At 40.1% G+C, this 23590-nt stretch overlaps 1 protein-coding gene across 10 annotated transcripts in view; it reads left to right on the top strand.

Moving 5' to 3' along the window:
• The window catches only part of GPD2 (glycerol-3-phosphate dehydrogenase 2), a 134179-nt gene extending 111251 nt beyond the window's left edge, over positions 1 to 22928 (top strand). For all 10 annotated transcript variants that reach the window (XM_044978409.1, XM_044978403.1, XM_044978410.1 and 7 more), the window contains 9 exons: positions 556 to 749; positions 7145 to 7279; positions 7511 to 7686; positions 8250 to 8381; positions 8837 to 8995; positions 13894 to 14006; positions 14105 to 14183; positions 14292 to 14390; positions 19586 to 22928. In XM_044978409.1, the coding sequence (XP_044834344.1) occupies positions 556 to 749; positions 7145 to 7279; positions 7511 to 7686; positions 8250 to 8381; positions 8837 to 8995; positions 13894 to 14006; positions 14105 to 14183; positions 14292 to 14390; positions 19586 to 19711 (1213 nt within the window). In that variant the 3' untranslated portion in view covers positions 19712 to 22928. The remainder of the gene's footprint in view (positions 1 to 555; positions 750 to 7144; positions 7280 to 7510; positions 7687 to 8249; positions 8382 to 8836; positions 8996 to 13893; positions 14007 to 14104; positions 14184 to 14291; positions 14391 to 19585) is intronic.
• Positions 22929 to 23590: the final 662 nt, after the last annotated feature.

The raw sequence follows: 23590 nt of genomic DNA on the forward strand, positions 1-23590 counted from the left end.
CCTTTCAGACATACTGGAGCTCATTTGTATTTGTTATAATTGGAAGTTTCATTTCATGGTTCTTCCCCAACCCTTTGTTTTTCACCTTACCTTATTTGCATAATATTTATTCATTATCCATTCTTTGCTTAAATAAGCTTACCTAAGGTATTCAGTTTGTACTCACATCGCTGTTCTTAAAATTCAAAAATTTTTTAAATAAAAAAAAAACCCTTATGGCCAAGATTTTCAACAGTGACTCGTGCTTTTGGGGGCTCAACTTGAGAGATGCCTGGAGCCTGATTTTCTTTTTAGATGGTGATTCCCCACCACTCTTTGAAGATAAGTTCCTTGAACATGACTAGTTGGAGACTTGGAAATAAAGGCACAAAAAGATCAAATCACTGGCCACTTAGGAAAATCTTGGCCTAAGAACATAACAAAACTTCATTTGCAGTTCTGTTTGACTAAAAACAGTGTCAGTTAATTCATTCTAGTGATGAATAATTTTGTCAATAAACTAGATATTTTATTCGATGTCAGAACTTGAAAATGAATAACCTCTCTCTATTCCAGCCCCGATAACATGGGGCTACTTGACCCAGCCACTAGTGACGGACGAGTGATTTTCTTCCTGCCATGGGAAAAGATGACTATTGCTGGGACCACAGACACTCCAACTGAGGTCACACCTCACCCAATACCTACAGAGGAAGATATTAACTTTATTTTGACTGAAGTGCGCAACTATCTGAGTTGTGATGTTGAAGGTAAATTTAATGAGCTTTGTTTTTCATGGGAGGGGTGCTGGTGTGTCTGCAGTGTCTGAAAGTGAAACTATGCTGCCACTAAAGTTTGTGTGATTTGATTTACCATGCTTTTGGTATTTTGGGACTTTATGTGACATAAAGGTCATCCTTACCAACATTTCAGGACAATACAGTTACTGCTTTGTCAGATGTACCCTTCATACCCTGTTGTGGTGGAAGATGTGGAACACTTGAGGGTACATCCGGCGTCAAAGCATGAGTTTATTGACCAGCTTCAACCAACTTTTTGTCTAGAAACAGTTCTTGACTCTTCCAAAGTCTTAATTCTGGTTTGTAATTTTTTTAACCACTTTGTCCTTAATATTTGCTTTAAAAAAAAATCGGCACGTATCCAATACTGTCAGTTTTCAGTTCAGGAGAGGGAAGACTTAAGGGCTAAAAGTGAATTTTTAAAAATAGAATGGTGATTGCTGGGGAGGTTCATTTGATATAGGGCAGATGGAAATGACCTGTTTGCATTCAGATTGGTGGTTTGGAAGGATTCATATCTCATTACCCAACCCTTTAGCCATCCTGTCCCCTTCACCATTGTTTTTAAAATGATTTTGTGGAAACGTTTGCATTAGCAGAGATATTAAACTAAATCTGAAAAGCACTCTGCCTGCTGGGAATGTAACAGTGTCCTGTAGTTAGATTTAGGAAGCCTTCTATCCAGAGGCTGAAAACTCTAGCTTACTTGTTTATTCTTCCCTGAAATGGGTAAATTGATAGTTCTGTTTTTGTATCAAGTTAAGAAAAATGATCTATCCAAAAAATGTACCATCAAGTCTCTTGAGCAGAAATTAATCAGAATGATGTGGTGTGCAAGGCAGGTGGTTGGTTGGTTGAACTAAGCTCAGAGTATTGAATAGGATAGAATTTTTGCAAGGTATTTCACAAAAGTAGTTTTCTAGAGTGTTTAAAGCTTTTGAAGGAAACCCACCTAGGTGCATGCTGTTTTTCACGTATGCAATTAGCAGTGTTTATAGATTGCCTGTTATTGAATTAACAACTGTGCTGGCCGTATCAACTCACTGCAGACCTGCTTTTTTGCTGCCAGAGACAGTGCCAGGGTTATCAACTTACACAGGCTTGGATGTGTTCCAACTATTTAATTATAGTGTCACACATGCTGCTTTTCCTAGTTTCTTTAGTTTATAAATGTAATATGGTATCTTATTTCTGTGATTAGCACTTCATTTTGGTGGGTTAAACATGCTGGCAGAGCAACATCGATTCTGAAATCTATTCAGTGCTCTTTGGGGATATTTTTATAGTCTGTTATCGATTTTCAGTTATCAGTCATGTGAAAACATACCCCAAAATGCTTCAGCATAAAGCAAATCAGTCAATTTTTTCCTTTGTAAATTTAATAAGCAACACAATTAAGTTTTATAAAAGCCTCTACTGCTCTCATGTTTTATTTAAAAAGTGAAATGATTATAGAATCTACTTGTGGTTTTAAAAATAAATAATCTAATGGTATAAACTGATATGATCTGTGCTAAACCTGTGTTGAAAAGAGATTAAATTTGTTATAACTTGACATTTAATAATTTGGTATTTTATATATTATAAAGAATAACGTGGAACATCTTTTAATTACAGTAATTAAAAAAGATCCAAGGTCTACATCACAAAAAATATGGCTTTGCGGACTGATGGAAAAATTCAGGCTGCCTGTGCAGATTCCTTATACGGTCATCAATGCACTATGCAGGTGTACTTCTCTAACTGTATGTCACCTACTGCAGATATTCATAATGCTCCCATCCCCATGGTATGTCAGAGGAATGAACTTTGTATCTTGCAGTGATTGGCCTCAGTGGATATGTCTACACTGCAGTTAAAAACCCGTGGCTGGCCCTGTCAGCTGACTTGAACTAAGGGCTGTTCAATTGTGGTGCCCAAGCTCTGGACCCTCCACTCCATGGGGTCCCAGAGCCTTGGCTCCAGCCCAAGCCTGAACATCTTTATTGCAGTTAAACAGCCCCTTAGCCCGCGCCCTGTGAGCTTGAGTCAGCTGACACAGGTCAGCCTCAGGTGTTTAATTGCGTATAGACCTACCCAATAAGTCACGTGGCTGAAGCAAAGTAGTAGATATTTTTTAGAGGCTAGGGTATGCTGTATTTAGTTATACCTCCGAGGGCCTTTTATTTTTACTATTTGATGCCTTAAGGTTTTATATCTGTTCTTGAAAAGTTAAAATTGGCTTTACGGGTATACTAATAACTGACAAGGAGCCAAGAAATAGCATAGATAAACATCTCACTGGTTGGCCATGTATTCTGATAGGATGGGAAAAATCAAGATAACTTTGTCTCTAACGTTGCTGAGGATGGGAAGTTTGAAATCCTCTTACAATATCTCTTGTACCTGAGAAGGACAGTTGAATATGGACCACATGGACTCTTGCTGATTCTGAAATGTGTAAGATGAGGCCCTTTTAAAGCCACTATATAGTAATCTGAGAACCCAAGCAATATGTCTGGAGCACAAGTTGTTGGAGTACTGGAGCTCTGCTAATAAAAATGCGTTCAACCCATAGTTGTGTGTACACCTGGATATACTTGACAGACTTATTTGTCAAGATAAGAGCTTGGGATAGTAACCCAGTCATTTTAGAATAATTTTCTAAAAGTGCATTGGAAACAAAATATCAGGCATGCAACAGAAAAAGTGATACCTAGAATGTTTAAATGCGAGAAGAGAAATTGCCCATCTGAAGTCAGAGACATGAGTGCATTGCACAGATTTAACTTACTGGTTGGTTTTCAAGCCTTTTGATTTTTCCAGTTTGGACAATGGACCTCTCTAGTTCTGGGTGCCTTTTTTCAGGTTAGAGTCTAGTGGGGTAAAATGTTTGACACTGATAATGCGGGTCTTTGATTCTCTAACCCTGCCTATTCCACTGCTCTAGAAAAATCTCTCCTGTATTTTAAATTACTTTCTAAGGCTGTGACTACATTTCAAACTGGAAATGTAATTTCCCAGTTCACGGAGACTGTGATAGGGTCCCCCCTGCTGGTGGTACCCCACCCCAAAAAAGGAGCAGTAAAGGTGGGTCCTTCAGGCCTGCCTAGAGAGGCTGTAGGGAAGCAGTTAATGCAGCAGGCCCAGTTAAAAAGTAGCTGCAGGGCCTGAGCAGATTAGTTCCAGCAGGGATCAGAGGAATAAGGAGGGGTGATCCTTGCCGGTAGCTGGAGCTTAAGGGAGAACCAGAGACTGGTTCTGGTGACAGTTGCATTCCATAAGTGATAACTTCAGCCCTGCAGTAAGGGTGAAGAGGAAGGAGCTACATGGAAAAAGGCCCAGGGAATAGCAGCAGCAGTACATGACTGCAACTTATAGGGTCCCTAGGTTGGGATCCAGAGTAGTGGGTGGGCCTGGGTCCCCCCACTGGCAGGGTGGACTGATCCCCAAGAAGGGGATAAGGCTTGTTTAGAGGACCAAGTGAAGGGCAGGTATTGGAGTCTCCAGGAATAAAGCCCTGGGGACATTGCTCTATACAGGCCAGACACAGACTTAACGCTAGCCCAGGAGGGGCTGAGAACTGAGCCCAAAGAAAGGGCTGCAGATATGAAGCAGGGCACTGTGATAGGCCCTGTTGTACCTTTGTTACCCCAGAAGGGTAATGTGATGAGCCACTGAAGACCTGCCTGGCAACAGCCAACAGAGAGCACCAGAAAAGGGAAGATTTCTGGTTCGCACTCTGCCAACAAGAGGTGCTCATAAGAGGTGAGTGTCCCCCGTCACAATGGCATGCTGGATGTAGCCATTGGTGGTGCAAGGGTCTAACAATCCTGAGTATGTATTAAGGGTCTCGGATGGATGGTACTTTGGGCAGCTAGCCTCTCCCCCAACTTGCACTACTGTGGCTACACTCTATTTTTAGCGCATTATCTCAGTTATATCTAGAATGGGTATGTCTCCTCAGGCTGCAATTTACACTACCAGCTCTAGTGTAGACATACCCTAAGCCAACATACAGAGTAAGGTTTTAAGCTCCCAGTTTCATGTTAAACCTCTACTTTTGGGCAACATCCTAAGACCATTTGGTTGACTTACCCTTGTGCTCCAATCGTTCCTAAAGTCTTGAGAGCAGCCCTGGTGGTTGTTTGAAGAATTTGCTAAGTGTTAATTTGTGACTTGATGGAGTGAAGCTTGGATACATCAGTTGTTCGTAGTTATTAGTTTTTATAGCTTCATAAGTGTGCATGAAGATGAAAAAGAGATGTCCTGTTCCAGGGAATTTAGTCTTGATTTCAGTGGGAGTAGCAACAGGTCCTATCGTATCCAGGGATTAAAATAAAGAAAAGGGGCAAGAAGAAACAGTGTAATGGAAAGACTGGGGTTGTTATAAGTTCCTATTTCAAAATTTATAATTTTAACATGTTAACCTGAGGGACAAAAGTCAGTCAAGAGGGGCAGGAGTGATGGAGTGGAGCTCTCCACTGAAAGGCTAAATGGAAAAAATTAGAAGCTTTTACTGCTGGAAGTTTTTTGTTTGTTTTTTGAGACATGGTAGTGCTGATTGTTCTCAGAGCAGTAACCGGGGCCGTATATTGTCTCAGCTGTTTGTTTTTATATGATGGTCATACGATGTATAATTCACTCAACTTCTGTCCCTGCTGGATCCAGCCTTCCTGACACCTTAGACAGAGAGGGAGAAAGCGAGCTTTCATTTACCTTGTTTTATCTTTCATCTTCCGTGTAACAAAGCATAACAAAAATAAAATAAAGCTACACAGTAGTAGTGGTGTTAATTCATCTAGGGCTCAGAAAGGCCCAGTGTGTTCCTTTATAATAGCCATTACATTCTCCTAATTAAACAGTTTCCTCAAGACGAGAGAACAGCAGAATGGCAATTGCATCATTTTAAATAGTGTTGATGACAATTACAATGTTGATTGAGACCAACTATGCTTTTCTGGTTTAAAAAAAAAAAAGAAAGAAATGTCAAAGTGTTGTGGCTCTCTGACTCTTTGAGGTAGTCCAGAGGAAACTCTAACTCGAGGTATAGAACACAAATAGAGGGCTTAAGTGTGAGAACCTAGTGATTTCAAGGAAAACAACATCTTTTCCGTTTAAAAAAATAAAATTACTATTGTCCTGACCCCTCACCCTAGCAAAAAACCACCTGACCAATTCTCTCTGCCCACAGCAAACCATCACCAGCTCCACTCAACTGGTGAGAGATTTCTGGGATATGGAATCTCCCCGCTCCTCCCCTTCATCTCTACATACATCATGAAAGTATTTTGTGGAGAGGTTCAGCCCCTGGTTACTCACATGCTGGACATTTGGTGGGGGAACCACTTTGTTTCTCCCTGAACCCCCACATCAGGACAAATATTTTGGTGGGGACAGGGTGAGACTCCAGGTCTCACACCTCCCTCCCCCTTTCAAATAACAGGTATAGGCTTGGCAGGGAAGGATTTCACCCACACTTTCCCTTTGACTTTCTGTTGCGGTCTTGGTGACCTCAAGATGCTAAGGTGCTAGGTAACCTTTGTGCAGAGAGCTGAAAGCATCATTAGCCTAGCTGGCCCAAAAGTAAGAAGGTCCTGAGATGTCCCTAAATATTGCCTAGTGGATCACTAATGTTAGCAGCTGAGCTATTAGGAGGATCCTCCAAATAATTTTTTGATTCTAGTTACCAATTGTTACTCAGCTGTTAATCAGGTGGTTTTGATGCACTAGTATGTGGACTGTTGCATGTATAAGTTGCTGCTGACCAGCTTTCTATGAGATAACTAAATAATAGGTCAGTGTGAAACATACCATGCAGCCACATAGGTTGCGGCAGTTAGAAATAGTTGTAAAAGGAGAGTAGTGAAAAGAAACAAGCAGGGTATTTGTAGAACAAAATAAAAAAAAGTGTGCTGGAATTGTAAAATCCACAGGCTATCGCAAGTATCCTAATTTCCATCATATTTGAGGTTGTCTGAGCACATGACTGGGAGCCAGGAATCTTGGAATTGTAACCCGGGTCTGATACTGAATCCCTCTCTTGTCCTTGAGAAAGTCACGTCAGCTTCTCTGTTCTTCAGTTTCCCCATCTTCAAAATGGGAATAATAATACTTCTCTCCCAAGGGGGTTGTGAGTATTAGATAGGATTTCAATAACATTTTACAGACACTGTTTTAAGACCTACGATGTGAGCAAACTGAGGATGCATATACTTCTGTCCTCGCCTATCTGGCCTGTGAATTCGGGGGAGAAATGTAAACATTATTTGTGCCAGAGTAATTTTAAGAAAATGAAATCTTTGCTTTTAGTCAGAAAATAAGAAATTGATTAATTCTGAAGGCTTTTTTCTAATTCTGTTTGGCCATTATATGCTTCTAAACAGTGAGAAGAGGAGATGTCTTGGCAGCATGGAGCGGCATTCGTCCTCTTGTCACAGATCCCAGCTCTAAAGACACCCAGTCAATATCTCGGAATCATGTTGTTGCTGTTAGTGACAGTGGCCTTGTTACTATAGCAGGTACTGGAAATCCATTTTAGATCTCTCATATGGCTTTGTCAGGATTCCCCAGTGTATTTAAGTCGAAGGCAGCGAATGTTTGTACAGCAGGTTTGAAGGAACAAGCGATATTACTTAGTAGCGAACAAGTGATTTATTAGTTGAAGTCCAGTAAGGATGAAACTGGACTAAGTGTGAAGTTTGGCCAATGCAACACACTTCCACTAGTTTACCAAAACAAATTGCTTGCAGGTGGGAAATGGACAACCTATCGCTCCATGGCACAAGATACCATTGATGCAGCCATCCAGGCTCACAACCTAAAGGCAGGTCCATGTAAGACGGTAGGACTCTTACTGCAGGGGGCTAAGGATTGGAGTCCTACTCTTTACATTAGGCTGGTACAAGATTATGGACTGGAGAGTGAGGTGAGTCAACTATATTTCTACTCAGTGTTTGTATTAGTTATCAATAACATTAAAAAAAAACAACACAGCAGCACAGCCTGTATTAAGGTCTCTCAAATTGGCATAAGACTACACTGTTTGGTCAGGGCAGAAATAATTGTATAAGAGAGAAATCCAGTCACAAATTTTCTTTGCTAGTGTAGTACTAAAAGCCATGTGCATTCTTTATTTCAGCGTCTGCATAATCACAAAGCTATGCCCTCTGTTTTTAAACATGTATGACAACCTAGGTCTTTGGCACCTCAAGCCCAACAAAATCTATTCTTCAGAGGCGATCACAGTAGCAGAAAGGAGCTGAAGCATCATTAGTCACTGCTACATTGATACATGCATAGTAGTGTTAGTGCTGGTCTAAGCATTCACAACGCAACTTGTTTCCTCCCACACAATCAAAATCTAATACCATCCTCAGCCTATTTATTACAGGCTATGGGAGAACTGACAGGACTAGCTTATATATATTCAGCTGTGCTTCAGAAGGTGCTGGGACGTAGTGTTCACTAAATGTGCTCTTAATTCTGTAGGTGGCTCAGCACCTTGCTTCTACGTATGGTGACAAGGCTTTTGAGGTGGCCAAAATAGCCCAAGTTACTGGAAAGAGGTGGCCTATTGTTGGAAAACGCCTTGTATCTGAATTTCCTTATATTGAAGCTGAGGTATGTGAAAATGGTTAGCTTATCGTCTCTGTAATTTGTGGTGATTATTAGTCACCCTCCCTGTGAAGTAGGAGAGGGGGATGGAGACTGTATCTGGCATGTAAACAGAAATTTATTTGAATAAAACATGGAATAATTTTTTTCTGAACTTTTATTAAAAGCATTTAGACATGTGAGCCAAGAAGCTTTTTTATATTGCAGCAAAAAAAGGGGGGCTTGCTTCATACAAATCCATTTTCTTCAATCACTTAAGCAAATTATGGCCTTTTGTGCACGTACACATAAGGTTCCATATCCGCTCCCTCCAGTGCTCTTGTTCACCTTACCACCCGATTTACCAGAGCTTCATGCTATTTTTTTCCCCTCAATCTCTTGTAGGACCAGCCCTTTCCCATGTCCAGACACTGCAGAATCTGACATTTTTTAAATCTTTTTATCCAATTCTAATATCCTAGATTATGTATGGGGTAAAAGAGTATGCGTGCACTGCAGTGGATATGATTTCACGTCGCACTCGACTGGCCTTCTTGAACGTGCAAGCAGCTGATGAAGCCCTACCAAGAATTATTGATATAATGGGGAAGGAACTTCACTGGAGTGAACAGAAGAAAAAGGTACAAAAGGCACTTTAGAACTGGAACTTTTTTTAAAGCTCTCTTGTAGAGCCCTGTGCAGGATTTTTTTTTTATCCTGCTCCCGCATTGTTTCTTGCATTTTTATCCTGCTCCCTCCCACAGATCCCGCAAGATTGAGAAATTTCCCCATGCTACTAAAAAAAAACAAACCCAAAAAAACAATAACAACAACAAAAAAAGCCCCACATGGTCGGTTAATATATACATTCAGACACAATTTTTACCAATAAAAGAATAAAACAAATCTTTCTTAAGCCATATAAATATATCCTTTAACCTCTGTTATAATAGACATAAAATCTTTCTATCCTTCACTTAAATTAAGAATTAAAATCTTTATTTTAAAAAAAAGAAAATCTTGCTTTACGTTGCAGAAATTCTATTTATGACAAACTGATAAGAGATTGTGTTTTCTCGCCGATTAGTATGGCAGTGGGTCCTGTGGGGCATGCAGAATCCCAGTCCTGCTGCAGGGCTCTACTCTTGTTTTCCTTTATCAATTTCAATCTTAACAAATGCATGTCTACTCTGGTTTAATAGAATATTGCAAATGCCCTTTTCTTCCCACAAGAATCATCTTTTGTCATACACCATTATAAAAACAAAGCTATCAAACCAGTTCCAGCTGGTCTGAATAGATCAGACTCTATAGTGCTGCTTAACTTAAAAGTGGAAGTAAAATTGGAGGTTTCATCCTGTTCCTTAGTGGACACTATGTTCAACATGAAATTTGGCACAACTGGCCAGTCAGTTTGTGAGACACAAAATTTGAATTGTAGGAGTGTTTCAAGTCAGGACTGCTGTTCGTTGGTAGAGCTGTGGAAGGGAAGCTTGCGTGGCATTTGCCCATTGTTTTTTCTTTGTATCCCTCTTGTCTTCCTTCTCCTCTCTTATAAGGCTTCCTTTGTGAACTGATGATGAAGTTGGGCTCGAGACCACTATTGGCCTCACTAATAGTCCCAAAGTCATCTTTCTCTCTCCTTTCCCTCATCTCTGAGAAGCCATTGAAATGTAGCGATATGGGACCTGGTCCGTATGGGGACCAGGTGGTGATCATCCTTCACTTTCATTGGAAGATGAGTGACCAGCCCCTTGCAGGATCACACGCTTAATGCTGTAAAATGCGCTTGCACCATGAGGAGTAGTGTCAGGGAGAAAAGTGCAGTAATGTGGGCTGGCTCATTCACTTAGAGCTAGTGCTGTGTCCAAGCAGGATGCCCAGGTTTGAGCTTGATTCACTCACACCTCTTGAAGAGGGCAGGACCTGCATGCATGTTGTGGTTCTCTCAGCTCCCAAGAGAATGTAAAGCCTCCTATTGCTCGTTCATGATACCTTTTAGCCACTTAGAAGTTGTATTAAAGTTCAGAAAGAAGCTCATTTTACTCCTGAGGGCATTCTTTGTTTAAAAAAAAAATCTGTGCCAAAAAATTAAAAATTCTGCGCACAATACTTTAAAATTGTGCAAGTTTTATTTGTCAACCAGTAAATGCAGAGTCTCCAGCATGGCAGTGCATGAAGGTGGGAGATCACCCTGCAGCCTCTTCCCCCTCCCCCCATCCTGGGGACACGGACTCAGTGGTAAGGCTGCACCTGACCCTGACACAGCACAAGGCTTGGGCCTGCCCCAGAAACACCCTGAGGCCCTGCCCCTCTGTGCCAGGCGTACCAGGTGTGGGGCAGGCAGACGTAACCAGGCAGAATCCAACTGTGGAGAGGCTGTGTGTGTGGGGATCCAGGTGTGGGGTGAGAGGATTGTGTGGGACAATCTAGGTGCAGGCAACTCAGTGTGGGGGGGTCTAGATGTGGGGGGATCTGGATGCACAGAGGCTCATTGGGGGGGTCCAGGTGCAGGGGCAATGGGACTCTGCAGGGGCTTCCGGGTGAAAGTGGTTGGGGCTCAGCAGAGGAGTCTGGGTGTGGGGAGGTCTCAGCAGGGGAGTCTGGGTGCTTGGGTAGTGGGGCTTGGTGGGGTGGGGGATCTGGGTGCAACTAATTGGAGGTCAGTGGCATGGGTGTCTGGATGTGGGGGCTCAGGGTGGTGCAGGGGTGTGGGGCTCATCAGAATGGAAGTTTGAGTGCAGGAAGCTCAGTGTGGGGGTAGTCTGGGTGCAGGGGTTGGGGTCTGGAGGCAGGGGGTCTGGGTACAGGGGGCTTCAGATGCAGGGGTTGAGATTCAGTGGGGTGGGGTTCAAGTATGGAAGACTAGGGGGGTTCTGGGTGTATGGGGTGAGGCTTGGTGGGGGTGTCTGGGTATGGGAGGTCCAGATGCATGGGGGATTGGGTGGATGGGGGAGCAGCTCCCCGTTCAGTGACCCCTTCCCCTCCCTCCCGCAGCTGAGGAGCAATGGGGGCAGAAAGCAGGAGATGATGCTGAGCTTCCTGAAGCTGGAAGAGGTTTCTGGGTGTGTCTGACACAGCCCCAGCCACTTCTTGCAGGGGAAGAGGAAGGCCCGTCCTTTCCTGTCTCCAGTCCAGCTGGGATTAGCAGTTGATCCCGGCTCATGGTAGGAGCCACTGGCTGGGGTGTCCCCAGCTCAGCGGTGATTTACCCCTCCGCCGGCTGCTCCAGGTGCCTGAAATGATGAACCTGTACAGCTAGGGAGTGGTGTACGACTGGTCTTGCAGCTTCCCTGTCAGAAAGTAATTTTTCTGCAGGGAAGCAAAGAAATCTGCAAGGGACATGAATACTACGCATACACAGTGGCAAGAATTCCCCCAGGAGTATCATTTGAATTCTCCCAGCTGGAGGACTTTTGGTGACTCTAAGCCTTTCCAGAGGGTTGCATAAAAAGAGTGATGCAGTTATATCACAGATGTGTGCTAATTTGCTTGGTATGTATCCTGAAGGAGGAAGGGAAGGGTTGTCGGACTATAGCTACAGTAACCTAACTGGAAAGGGTTTGATTAAAAATAGAGAAACAAAAGAAATTAAATTCAAAATAAAATCATTGTGGTAAATTAGTAAGTGTTAGGATTAATATAATTCTGTCCAAAACATTAGGTTAAGAGTGCTAAGGTTGCAAAACAATCAGAAAATGTCAACACTGAGATTGCATGGCAACCTTTCTCTGCCCCTTTGTGCATACGCATTATGATACAGTCTTTAGCTGCATGATCACACACCATTTCTCCAACAATACAAATAACATATAGTTTCTGTAAGTGTAGACTGCTGGTCTCTCTCTCCAGCCCAGGAAGGAGTGACACCATGGCCAGTTTCTGAATCAGCCCCTTTTTCTCAGGGCTTCATTTATTGGTCGTACCAACAGTCTTCAGAAAAAACACCAAATAAACAGTTCAACATAAATCCAATGTCTATATCAGGTCCCTTTCCCTTACCTCAGGGCTTCATTGTGGGAGTCCCCCAGCTCTGGTAGCTCTTTCCCAGTCCTACAAGCCACCTGTCTGGGAGTCCCACTGCTGCTGGAGCCAACCTGCTGCTTACAGCGCTCCTCCCTCAGTACTTTCAGCCCTTAGCAGAGTACAGTGCTTATCAGGCAATCACCTGATCCCTTGCAAATTGCCAGGTATTAATCTATTTTTAACAGGGTTCTGCCTTAGTACAGGACTCACAGGCCCCAGGATCCCTGGCTGTTATGGGGGCAGATCACCCTGTTACAGTAACTACACATGTAGCGTCTTTAAATGTGATTCTTTTTCATTCCTGTTGATATGCTCTATTTTCATTATGGTCCAGTATATCTTTATTGCTGTTTGGGGGTGAGAGAGTGCAGTATATTATCAACACAGCATTCCTTAAGTATTCCAGGGGAGGAGGCCATTAACTTCAAAGCTAACTTAGATCCTGATCCTGTGAAGACTTGTGTACATGCTTACCATGAAGCATGCAAGTAGTCCTGATAAGCTTAGTAGTTCTCCTCATATCCTTAAAGACCTGAAAAAGAGTTCTGCTCAAAAGCTTGTCTTTTACTGGACCAACTGCTGTGGGTGAAAAAGATATTATAGCCTCACCCACCTTGTCTCTCTAGTATCCTGGGACCAATAGAGGTACAACAGCACTGTAAAAAACAAGATATTGAATTAATCACATGTGTAAATTTTTGCCACATATGTGCCCTGGCTATAAACTTAGGGGACACACACACACACATGCCCAGCAAATTTGTACTATTGGTATGTGCCATCTATAATCTATAGTGTATTGAGTAAGTAAGGTTTACTGTGAACTCTTTGCATTGGTGACTTTTTTATGGCATACATTGACCATAATACTAAAGATGCTACATAATGGTAATTAAGGTTGTAGAAAATAAGTGTATGCTAAGCTAATATACTGTATTATATATTTGAGAAATAGTATGTGATCATTTGATTAAAGGCTGTGAATTCTTATTTGACTACAATATTGAAGGGAGCTGGAAGGGTCAGAGCCAATCTGTCAGGTAAATATGCATTTTATGGCCTTCCACACAAGATGTTAAATACCAAAAACACCACCCCACAACTCTTAAACAAGCAAAGAATAAGATACCAATTTTTAATTAAAGACGATTTTGTGGACTTGAACTGCAAGTGCTGTTTTTGCTGACATCACTGTGAGTTGCATGTGTGGATTGAGGGCATGATATGGCCCTAAAAATCTTTGCACTCCATGTCTTCAGTGTAATTATCAATTGACAATCAACACTTGTACATCAAAGCCAGTGATCTAGGTGAAGCATGAAATGGTTCCTTATCTTAATGACCTTGCTCACTCTTAAGCACTCTTTGACCATCAAATGCTGATATTCCTCTAAGGACCAGCAATTATAAGTATGTGAAAAGAGTCAATGAAATATTATGGTATAGAAGAAATTCAGCATGGAAATATTCAGTATTATTCTAGAACTGAGACTTTGTTTCTTTCATATTCTAGGAAGAACTTGAATCTGCTAAAAAGTTTCTGTATTATGAAATGGGCTACAAGGCAAAATCAGAGCAATTAACAGACAGCTCTGAAATCACTCTTATACCTTCAGATATTGACAGGTAAGTGAAGTACAAATGGACCTCCCAGATAGTCCCTGGGAAGATATTTCTGTCAATCTTTTGTGTATACCTTTTCCACTAATAATCCTATTTTGCAGATATAAAAAGAGATTCCACATGTTTGATAAAGAAAAGAAAGGCTTTATTACCATACTAGATGTTCAAAGTGTGTTAGAGGTAAAATTTCTCTTGATTTTTTGAATTCTTATGTCAGTTGTGTAGTATGGCATAAATCATGTTTAACTGATCCAGTTGATTTGCCTGTTGTGGTGTTTTTTTATTTAGAGCATCAGCATTCAAATTGATGAAAATACGCTTCATGAGATTTTAAATGAAGTGGATTTGAACAAAAACGGGCAGGTTGAACTCAATGAGTTTTTGCAGGTGAGTGGTTTTTCTATTTTAGTTGTAATGAAAGGAGCAAAAGAACCCTCATCTCCTTTTGCTCTTTATATTGGAAATTAATTATCAGAGCTAGATGTAGGGTTTGTACATATAATTTTACAAACTTGCCATTAATTTATGTTGCTTAAAAGTGGACAATGCTTGTATCAACGTTAAGAAATATCAACAATGTCTACACCAGTATTTGTATTGATCACAAAATGTCCTATACTCTGAGCCTATCCTTGTAAGGGCAAATGCTGCAGCATGTGCTTATAATTTTTTTTAGCCATGACCATTATGTCTGGACAAAGCAGTGGAGAGAAAGACTAAGGGGTTGTTTTCACTACTTTATTAGCTTGCCGTATAACTCAGTTTTATTGCTAACCCAATTGACAACCAGCAAACAAATCTCTCGTTTGAGTTGAGTGATGCTTTAAGATCCAGCCAACTAGCCCATCAGTGGGTATGGTTGGCTAACAACAGCACAGTAATGCAGTGGGCATGCATCAGCTCACGTCACCGCAACTCATTAGCCGCTAATCGAATCCTTCTGTGTAGCTCAAGTGTTGCGCATTGTGGTCCCTCTCCAGAGACTAGCTCTGAGTGAGAGTGACCACAAAGCAGAACACTAGGCTAGCTCGAGTGTAGTAACTTGAGTGTAACACGCATCCGCAAAAAGAATGAGGAGTAGTTGTGGAACCTTAGAGACTAACAAATTTATTTGAGCATAAGCTTTCGTAGGCTAAAACCCACTTCATTGGATGCATGCAGTGGAAAATACAGTAGGAAGATGTGTATATATACACAGAGAATATGAAACAATGGGTGTTACCATGCACACTATAATGAGAGTGATCAGTTAAGGTGAGCTATTACCAGCAGGAGAGGGTAAAAAAAAACAAAACTTTTTTAGTGGTAATCAAAATGGCCCATTTCCAGCAGTTGACAAGAAGGTGTGAGGAACCCAAGCTAACTGTTGCAGTGAAGAATTTACTGAGGCTGAAATCCTGGCCCCATTGAAATCTATAGGAATTTTGAATATTGCCTTCATTGGGGCCAGGATTTCACCCCAAGCGTAGATTGCCTGTCCTGCATTGGCAAGGAGACATAGTAGATGAGCTAGTAGGTATCATCCATCTATGACTGATAGGAGTTTTCTTTTAAAACATGGAGTTTGTCTGCCTCCCAGCTATCAGGAGGTTAAATAGTGGGCTGTCTTCTGTACTTTTTTTTAAAGTAACCCAACTAAAAGATTTGCTGAGGGGAAAGAACAAAAGACTTCATGCTCCCCTTGACTTCTGTGAGAGAGGACACTAAACCAGCAGATCTGAACTGGGGGCAACACAGAAATGACTAATGGTGGTTGGTGCAAACTCAAACCCTATACATGCATCTCCATATAGAACCCTACCTTTAGGGATAGGGTTAGGAGCCCATCACTCTCTGTAAGTCTCCTAGCAAACTTGAGGGGCGAAACAGAACAATACACTGCTGCTCAATTCTGCAGTAGTAATTTATGTGGATTTTGTGTCCATGCTGTGGAGATTCCATCAGGGAACAGCTGCAGTTGGGTGGCACATGCTGTCAAGAGTCCTCAGAAGCTGTTTAAGGCCACAGTGCCTAGGCAATGCAAGAGGGCGAAATACCCCTTATCCCCCATCCTCCCGCAAAGAATTCCCAAGCAACTCTGAAACTCAAGGAGTTTTCCTATGCAGAAACAAACCGCCTTAGGCCCAGACAGTATATCCTGTAGTGTGAAGGGGTATCCTTTTCAGTAGTAGAGGGTTGACTCCTACCCTCAGATTCACGTCTGCTGCTTCCTTCAAATTAGGTGTGAGCCACCCACACGTCTGAGGGCACAGCTTGGCCAGCCGCTGCACAGTTAAAACAAGAGCATTTGTTCATACTGAATAGGACTATTGATTAAAAGCTTCACTGTAAAAGTATTGGGGGCAAGAAGTGGCAGGTTCAATGTGTGGTCTATGCCATCCACATTGTCCTGCTTAATTTCTGAATGATCTAAAGAGAGAAGGCATCAGAGTGCATGAAAGGGGGACGTTAACATCAGTTGTCTATGCATCTTTCGGCAAATGCTTCACAAGAAAAAAATAGAAGGCAGTAAAGATGCCACTGAATTGTTTGCCTCCATCCATTTGACTCCCCTCACATGAGCAGTTTGTTTGTTTCTAGCCAGCCAGGTCTGTTTTTGTAGAGTCTTTATTGGTCAGGTATTTCAAATGACTGCCAGGTCTTTCCCGAATCATGGCAATGATGAATGCCGAACATGTGATAAATTAATGCTGGGGATTTTGGTCAATGTCAGCCCTTTCTTCACTGTGTCAAGTTAAACAAACAAGATCAAGGCAAAGGAAATGGTAATTGTCTCTCTGGAGATGAGCTGTAGATAAGAGCATTCTTGAATCTAAATGCAGAAAATGTTCACAGCTTATGTCCAGCATTGCAAAAAAGGAGGATTTATTTGCCTAAAACATAGTAACCAAAAAAACATTTAAAATCAAATGGAAAAAATAGCCCTGTGACATCATACTAATACATTTTCTTAAAAAAAAAAAGTCACATCTTTTCAGGCAGTTTCAACTGGGGAAGAAGAGATGTGACTTTGCATTTTATAAACAGGACTCTCTCCGTTTATGAGTGTGGGTAGGTTGGTTAGTTGGGGTGCACTATAATTAAGAAACCAAAAACTGGCAATTAATCATGCAGTGTTTATTGTGCTCAATTCTCTCTTTAGAGGTTGTATGTTCTGTGGTTTTAATACTTCTAAAATGTGAATGACAGCACTTTTTGCATATTTTTAAAAACTAATTATTGGTGGCTTCTAGTTTATCCTCTGCATTTCAAAAAAGCACTGTAAGCCACATTTTGAAACAGATTCCTTAAAAAAATAAATGTTTGAAATCTGGTTACTGAGCTCAAAGTTGCAATAATCAGACCTTTTGTACATTTGGGCTGAATGTCTTCTATATATGTGGACAGCATGCAGCATATTGTGCACTATTATAAATTAAGTTTTAAAATAACAAGTAAAAAAGGTAACAAGTAATAAAACACACCTCTGATTTTTGCCACCAAGGTAATTAAAGGAACTTATGTAAATGGTGGTAAATCCTTTAAAATGGATCTATTAGGATTCATGCTCCTTTTGTGTTTTCTTTCTGAAAACTTTCATTGGATTACGTTTCCTGGCAGAATGTTTGTGGAAACTTTTATGTTTGCAAATAATTGTGGAAATTTGTATTTGAATGTGTGCCAAGGTGCTTGCTCACCTTTCCAAGTGGGGAACAGAGCACTGCCATGTGATTTTTTTTTTTTGACCAGTTGCAAACAGTCAACAATGAATGTTTTCAGAAACTGTTTGCAGTCTATCTAATGAGTTTAAAAAAGTTAGGAATTTTTAAATGAAGAATCATGAAGAAAGTATGATGCTCAGATATATCACAAGCAGAAGCTAAATTCATTAGGTACATTGTTACAAAGTGTTTGCTAAGCTCTAGTCTAGTCTTTAAGAAAAGTCAGATAAGTAAAATGAGTATTGCATGTTTTGCTACCATACTGATATCACGCAAATCAATACTGGAGGAAGGAAGATAAAAAAGGATGTTTTCCTGATTCTTGTAGAGTAAGACCTGAGTAGAGGAATTTATCAGCATCTGGGTCACCAATGCATTTGTGATCACTAGTCTGTTGCATCACAGACCAGTTTCTTGGCTGTGTCAATTGGCGTACTTCCACTGGTGAGAGTGGAACTATGACAGTTTTCACCAGCTGAGGATCTGGCAGATCCTTAACATTACTTGTGTAGATATTTGGATATTTTTTGGACAGCAAGTAGTTTTCTTGAGTACTGTTCAAGGGCCCAAGCTGCCTTTACTTACGTGGACCAGAGATAGTGAAACCATGTGAAACTATAGGTGGAGGGCATAGAAGACAGGGGAAAGAGCAATTAAACAGGAGGAGGAGGGACTGGATGAATTGGCCCTCTGTGGCATGCTCCCCATGGGGCCTGGCAGATTTTTCTACTAGAAATTCTCTTGGAAGTTAATTATTCTCCAGGTCACCAGGTTTGTGTAGGCCCAAGTGTACCTGCGATAGTTTTGAAAAAAGGGAAGAAATTTGAAGTGAGAGGCTACTCTAGCTGCTGTTGGGAGGAAGAAATCATATTTTGTAAGTGCCCATTGCTTTTTGTACTGGAAAGTCTCTTACCAGCTGACTACATGTAATTTCAAGCCCAATGCGGATCTTATCCATTGGTTTTTAAAAACAAAAAGCTAAAGTCTAACACTAGAGTATGTTCATTAAGGTAGTGCTGAGAGTCCAGTTTCAAGGACTTAAATGCAAACTAGTTTTAAACGTCTAAAGAAACTGGGATTTAGAAGAATCGTGGAAGTCTAGTACACTATCACTGCAATAAGACTGCTTAGTGAGAAAGGTACATTGCAAGGGCAGTGGTAGATCAGGAACCATGTTCTCTTTTCTATCTTTGTGACTCTTTCTTTTCAGATTTAAAAATAATTCACGCATATGAATTACCTTGCAAGCTTGGTTGTAATGAATGGCTTTAGAAAGCCAGGGTGTAGGGGGGTCCACTGCACTGTTACTTACAAATATATCACATCCGTAATTTGTACATACACAGGCAAAACTACCATTGGCCATTCTGGAAAATGTACATTTAAAGGGCGCCACAATCCAGGCCTAGAAAGCAATACCTACCATTTTGTTTAAAACCTATAATAACAGCGTTATTGTTGTGTTTTAACATTTGTTACTGGTTTGGACAACATACTTCATAAACTCTGGCATTGTTTACACTGGAGATCTGTCTCAATTTCAGCCATTGGTAACCAGCCATCAGGGGATGCTGCAACCATTCCAAATCCCTAGTATAGACAGTGTACATAGCTACAAACTGATTTACACCAGTGCAGTATATCTTGGTTTCAAGCAGGGGTAGGGTGCATCAATGGAAATAGCAGCTCAGAGCAATTTACCTTGTCTACATGATGGGTTTGCTTTAGTTGCAGCTACCTTACTGGTTGGCCACCGATGGGTGGGATCCCCAGTGCAAGGAAGATGTTAGCCTTTGGGGTTAGTATCTCTTTAAGTGTTGTCTGCCAATTAAATTTGGCTACTATCATTAATATGCTGTAAACGTTTTGGTTTTTTTTAAGCTCATGAGTGCTATTCAGAAAGGATATGTGTCTGGAAGCCGATTGGCTGTACTTATGAAAACTGCTGAAGAGAACCTACGTGAGAGAGTTGTTATTCCAGTAGATCGAAGTGGTGGTGGACTGTGAGTTTGAGAAGTACAAAACCTGCTTACAGCTACAAGATAGTTTGTCTATGTGTAGCTGCCTCGTTCAGTGCTGAAAAATATTCCAATGCTTTCAAATGTCTGTTTATTCTACGTGATCTGTATCTGGCGATCAGGGTATACAAAAACACACTGATACATTTCTTTTCCTTATTTTCTGTGCTGATATTAATACTCCAAAATGTGGCCTTTTGGACTGGACATGCTTTAGAGGTAGAAATTATTTGCAGGAATTAAATAGTCTGTAAAAGGCTTGTTCACAGATACTCCCTCTCACAACTTTTGTTAAGCTTTTAGATAATCTTCACTTTTAAAAAGAAATGATGCACAGAGAGTGACTGCTACCTGAGATCCACATCATTAAAAGTATTCTGCATATGTGCAAGACCATATGTGTTCAAAGTGCCTGTCCACAAAAAGAAAGAGAGGAATCATTTTGGTGGCGGAAGGGGGAATGTTCACATTTAGGTTTCAGGAGGATGCTACAAAGAAATATCTTTAACACTGCCTAAATTAAACATCCTGATAAGGAATCATAGTGATATTTATAGAATGTTACACAGATAGTCACTTCAATACTTCTCAATGTTGTTCTCATTCAGTGGCACCAATTTTACTGCCAGACAGATTTCTGGCAATAAAAATTTGACAGCATGAGACTGGAAGAGCACAAGATTGGACAGAAAACCCAAAAGTCTCATAGATGAGTTATAATTTAGAGGTAAAAATGTATGGGTACAGCTTTCCCTTCTCCTCCTATAAGTGTGAAAACCGTGCTTGTCTAGCAAGTATTGGAGTCTACTGTAAAGTCTCATGCTGTTTGTTTTTGTATTTTTAGACAAATACTGAAAGTAAAACAAGAACTTTGCCATAGTGCACTGATCCTAGCCACTTAATATTTGAAAAATGTAACTTAAATGGGAAAGTGACTTTGCATTCCAGCAGGCCTTACTGAAAAGCAAATTAATGCAAAAGCGGAAGATCCAATTTTGGAACATTTATTTGAGCCATTCTCAACACATGCTCCACCTGGCTATTTACGCTGCAACTCTTCCTATTATTAAATTGGCTATGATCAGCATTAAGATCAGATGGAGGATTTCTGCCTGATCTGTGACAGGGAGGGGAAAATGAACGCATATTTTATTGGTGACTCTCTTTCATAATACTCCTTTGAGTATAAATACCAGTTTACATCTCAAACCAGAAGCCTTGAGTTTAAAGTGCCACCACATATGTACACAACTAAATGCAAAATCTGATTGAATTTAATCCTGTTTTGCAAATTCCTTAACATGATACTAAGTTAATATTCTGCAAGCGGTACAGTTCTGAAAAATAGTCAATTTAAAAAAAAAATCATATCCAAAGTATATAAGTGCTGAGGATTTATAGTAACTATGATAATAGTGCTAACTGCAGGTGATAGTGTCTGAATATTTTGATCTAGAGAGTTTTCGGCTATTAAAAACTGTATCTATCTAAAAATGGAAGGAGGAAAAACCCACCTGCAATTCTTAAATGAATATGGAGCACTTAGTCTAAGCAAAATCTTGTGGGGGAGACAGTCTTCTAAAAAGTCCCAGGTAAGATCCTTTTAAATGATTTTTCGTTATTAGATTTTCCTAACATCAAGATGCTTTGTACCTTATTATACACATTGCAGTGGAGAACCAACTTTCCTTGCCTTTGAGACCACCGAGCACTCACTATTATGGCTCAGTCTATGTGAATTAAGTCCTCGTGCACACTTGATTATATGAGGTCTATTTATGAACAAAAAGGGCCATAGGATTGTTTCTCTATTACGTTTGTGCATTGAAATATGTCAGTATACACTGGATAAAATGTATATCTGTATTTTTGAGATATAAAGCTGTTTGTGTCAAATGTCCTTTCAAGGTAAAGAGTAAAGAACACAATAACAATTTTGCCACATATTCCAGAACTGAGAGGAAATCAAGGTACAATAATACAGAGTTTTGTTTTGTATTTTTCAAAAAGACATTATGCTACCAATAATTTTTAAAGTGTAATGGCTACAAGTGACATATAAGAGGCTTTTCAGGTCAGGCGAAGAAAACCATTGCATTTAACATATTTTTTATGGTTCAGTACACCTTTTAAAATAGTTCCCCCTCTACTCCCTTAAAAGTTATACTATTAAGAATGATAATTGAGGTTTCACTGTAAAGCCTAGACTGTCTACCACATACTCACTCCTTGCTGTTCTTTTGCTTTACTAATGTAAATATAACAAGCAGAATGTAAAGGGATTTTCAAGGCTGCGTGCCTGTCCTCTTATATTGATTTACTTTGAATTTTAGTTGCAATAAATGTCTTAGCCCTCTGCTTTTTTGTTTTTTTGTGGCAAAATAGAATGTGTATAAATACTTACTTTGTACAACATAAAAAGTTGCATATATTATTTATACTGGTTTAAATAGTAAAACAAAAAAATCCAGAATTATTTGATTTCATCAACACATTTTATGTTTTGAAAAAAGATTATTTCATGATTACTGTTCAGGTCAATTCAGCTGTAAAATTTCATTGTCCTGCATTGTTCTAATCTAGTATGAAACAACTACTGTTTAAACAAAAACTATAAGCCCAATAGTGTCTGGGGGCGGGGGGGAATGTATACTGCATATTTTTCCATGTGGCACTTTTATGTATTGTGTTGGGTTATTGTTCTAGATTGGACTGTTAAATACTGTGTTTGAGGCTGGGTTGTCATTTTTATAACTGTCTCAGTGTTTTATTGCCATTATTTATTACTTTTGATATACAGAATGAGCCGCATGCATTTATAGAGCAATAAGAGAATATATTTAATGTGCCTTGTTTTTAACTGAATAAGAACTGAAAGCATGAATCAATAAAACTGATTTAAATGGTCCACTCACGGGTACTTTGATGTTATTGGCAGTTACAGAAATAACTTTCCTTAGCCTTAAACAAGTTCAGAATAAAGTTGCAAAATAGATACATTTTAGTAAATACTATATATAGCAAATACATGTCATTTAGTTCAGAATTCAGTGGTTTTAAACCATAGCAGTTAATACAGATTTAGCATTATCAGGTAGATTCAGTTACTGCTGAAATCCAGGTGAGATATTCTGAGAATATCTTATTTTGTAATCTCATACTAAAAATACAACTAGCCAATTTCAACAGACATTTTGTTTAACCAAATCTTTTCAAGCTCAGTCTTCCTATGTACACTGATAAATGTTATCATAATTAAAGTAAATAAAAATAAATGGAAAACATTACATACAAGATCCGTTTTTTGATCATTGTACGTGTCGGGTTAGTCTAGGCTTGCCAAGTGTTGATAAATGTTCTGACAGAAAAATGCTATATATTTTCATTGTCAGTAAATCAGAATCGCTGTTATCAGTTTTAACACAAATTTTATAATGCCAGTATTATTTTATAGGTCTTAATTTAGTCATGTGACAGGGCTATCCTATATTTTCATTTAGCCATGCTGCATGCAGACATTGTGTATAGGGTGACCAGACAGCAAGTGTAAAAAATCAGGATGTGGGGTAGGGGATAATAGGTGCCTATATAAGAAAAAGCCCCCAAAATCGGGACTGTCCCTATAAAATCGGGACATCTGGTCTCCCTGATTGTGTATGTGCTGCAGGGGTGAACACCAAAGCACTGTAAAATATACTTAACTGATACCTCCAGAGTGCAATTGCAAAAGATTAAAAAATCTGTGCATTCTGCCTTTATAAATGATTTATCAGAAAACATTTGCCATAATACTTTCTCAAATACTTTTGCAGTCCTGAAATTGCTTAGGGGTGTGATCCTGAGTCGCTTCCTCAGGCAAAACTCCCAT

The sequence above is a fragment of the Mauremys mutica genome, chromosome 10 (genome assembly GCF_020497125.1).
Source record: "Mauremys mutica isolate MM-2020 ecotype Southern chromosome 10, ASM2049712v1, whole genome shotgun sequence".
Taxonomy (NCBI): domain Eukaryota; kingdom Metazoa; phylum Chordata; order Testudines; family Geoemydidae; genus Mauremys; species Mauremys mutica.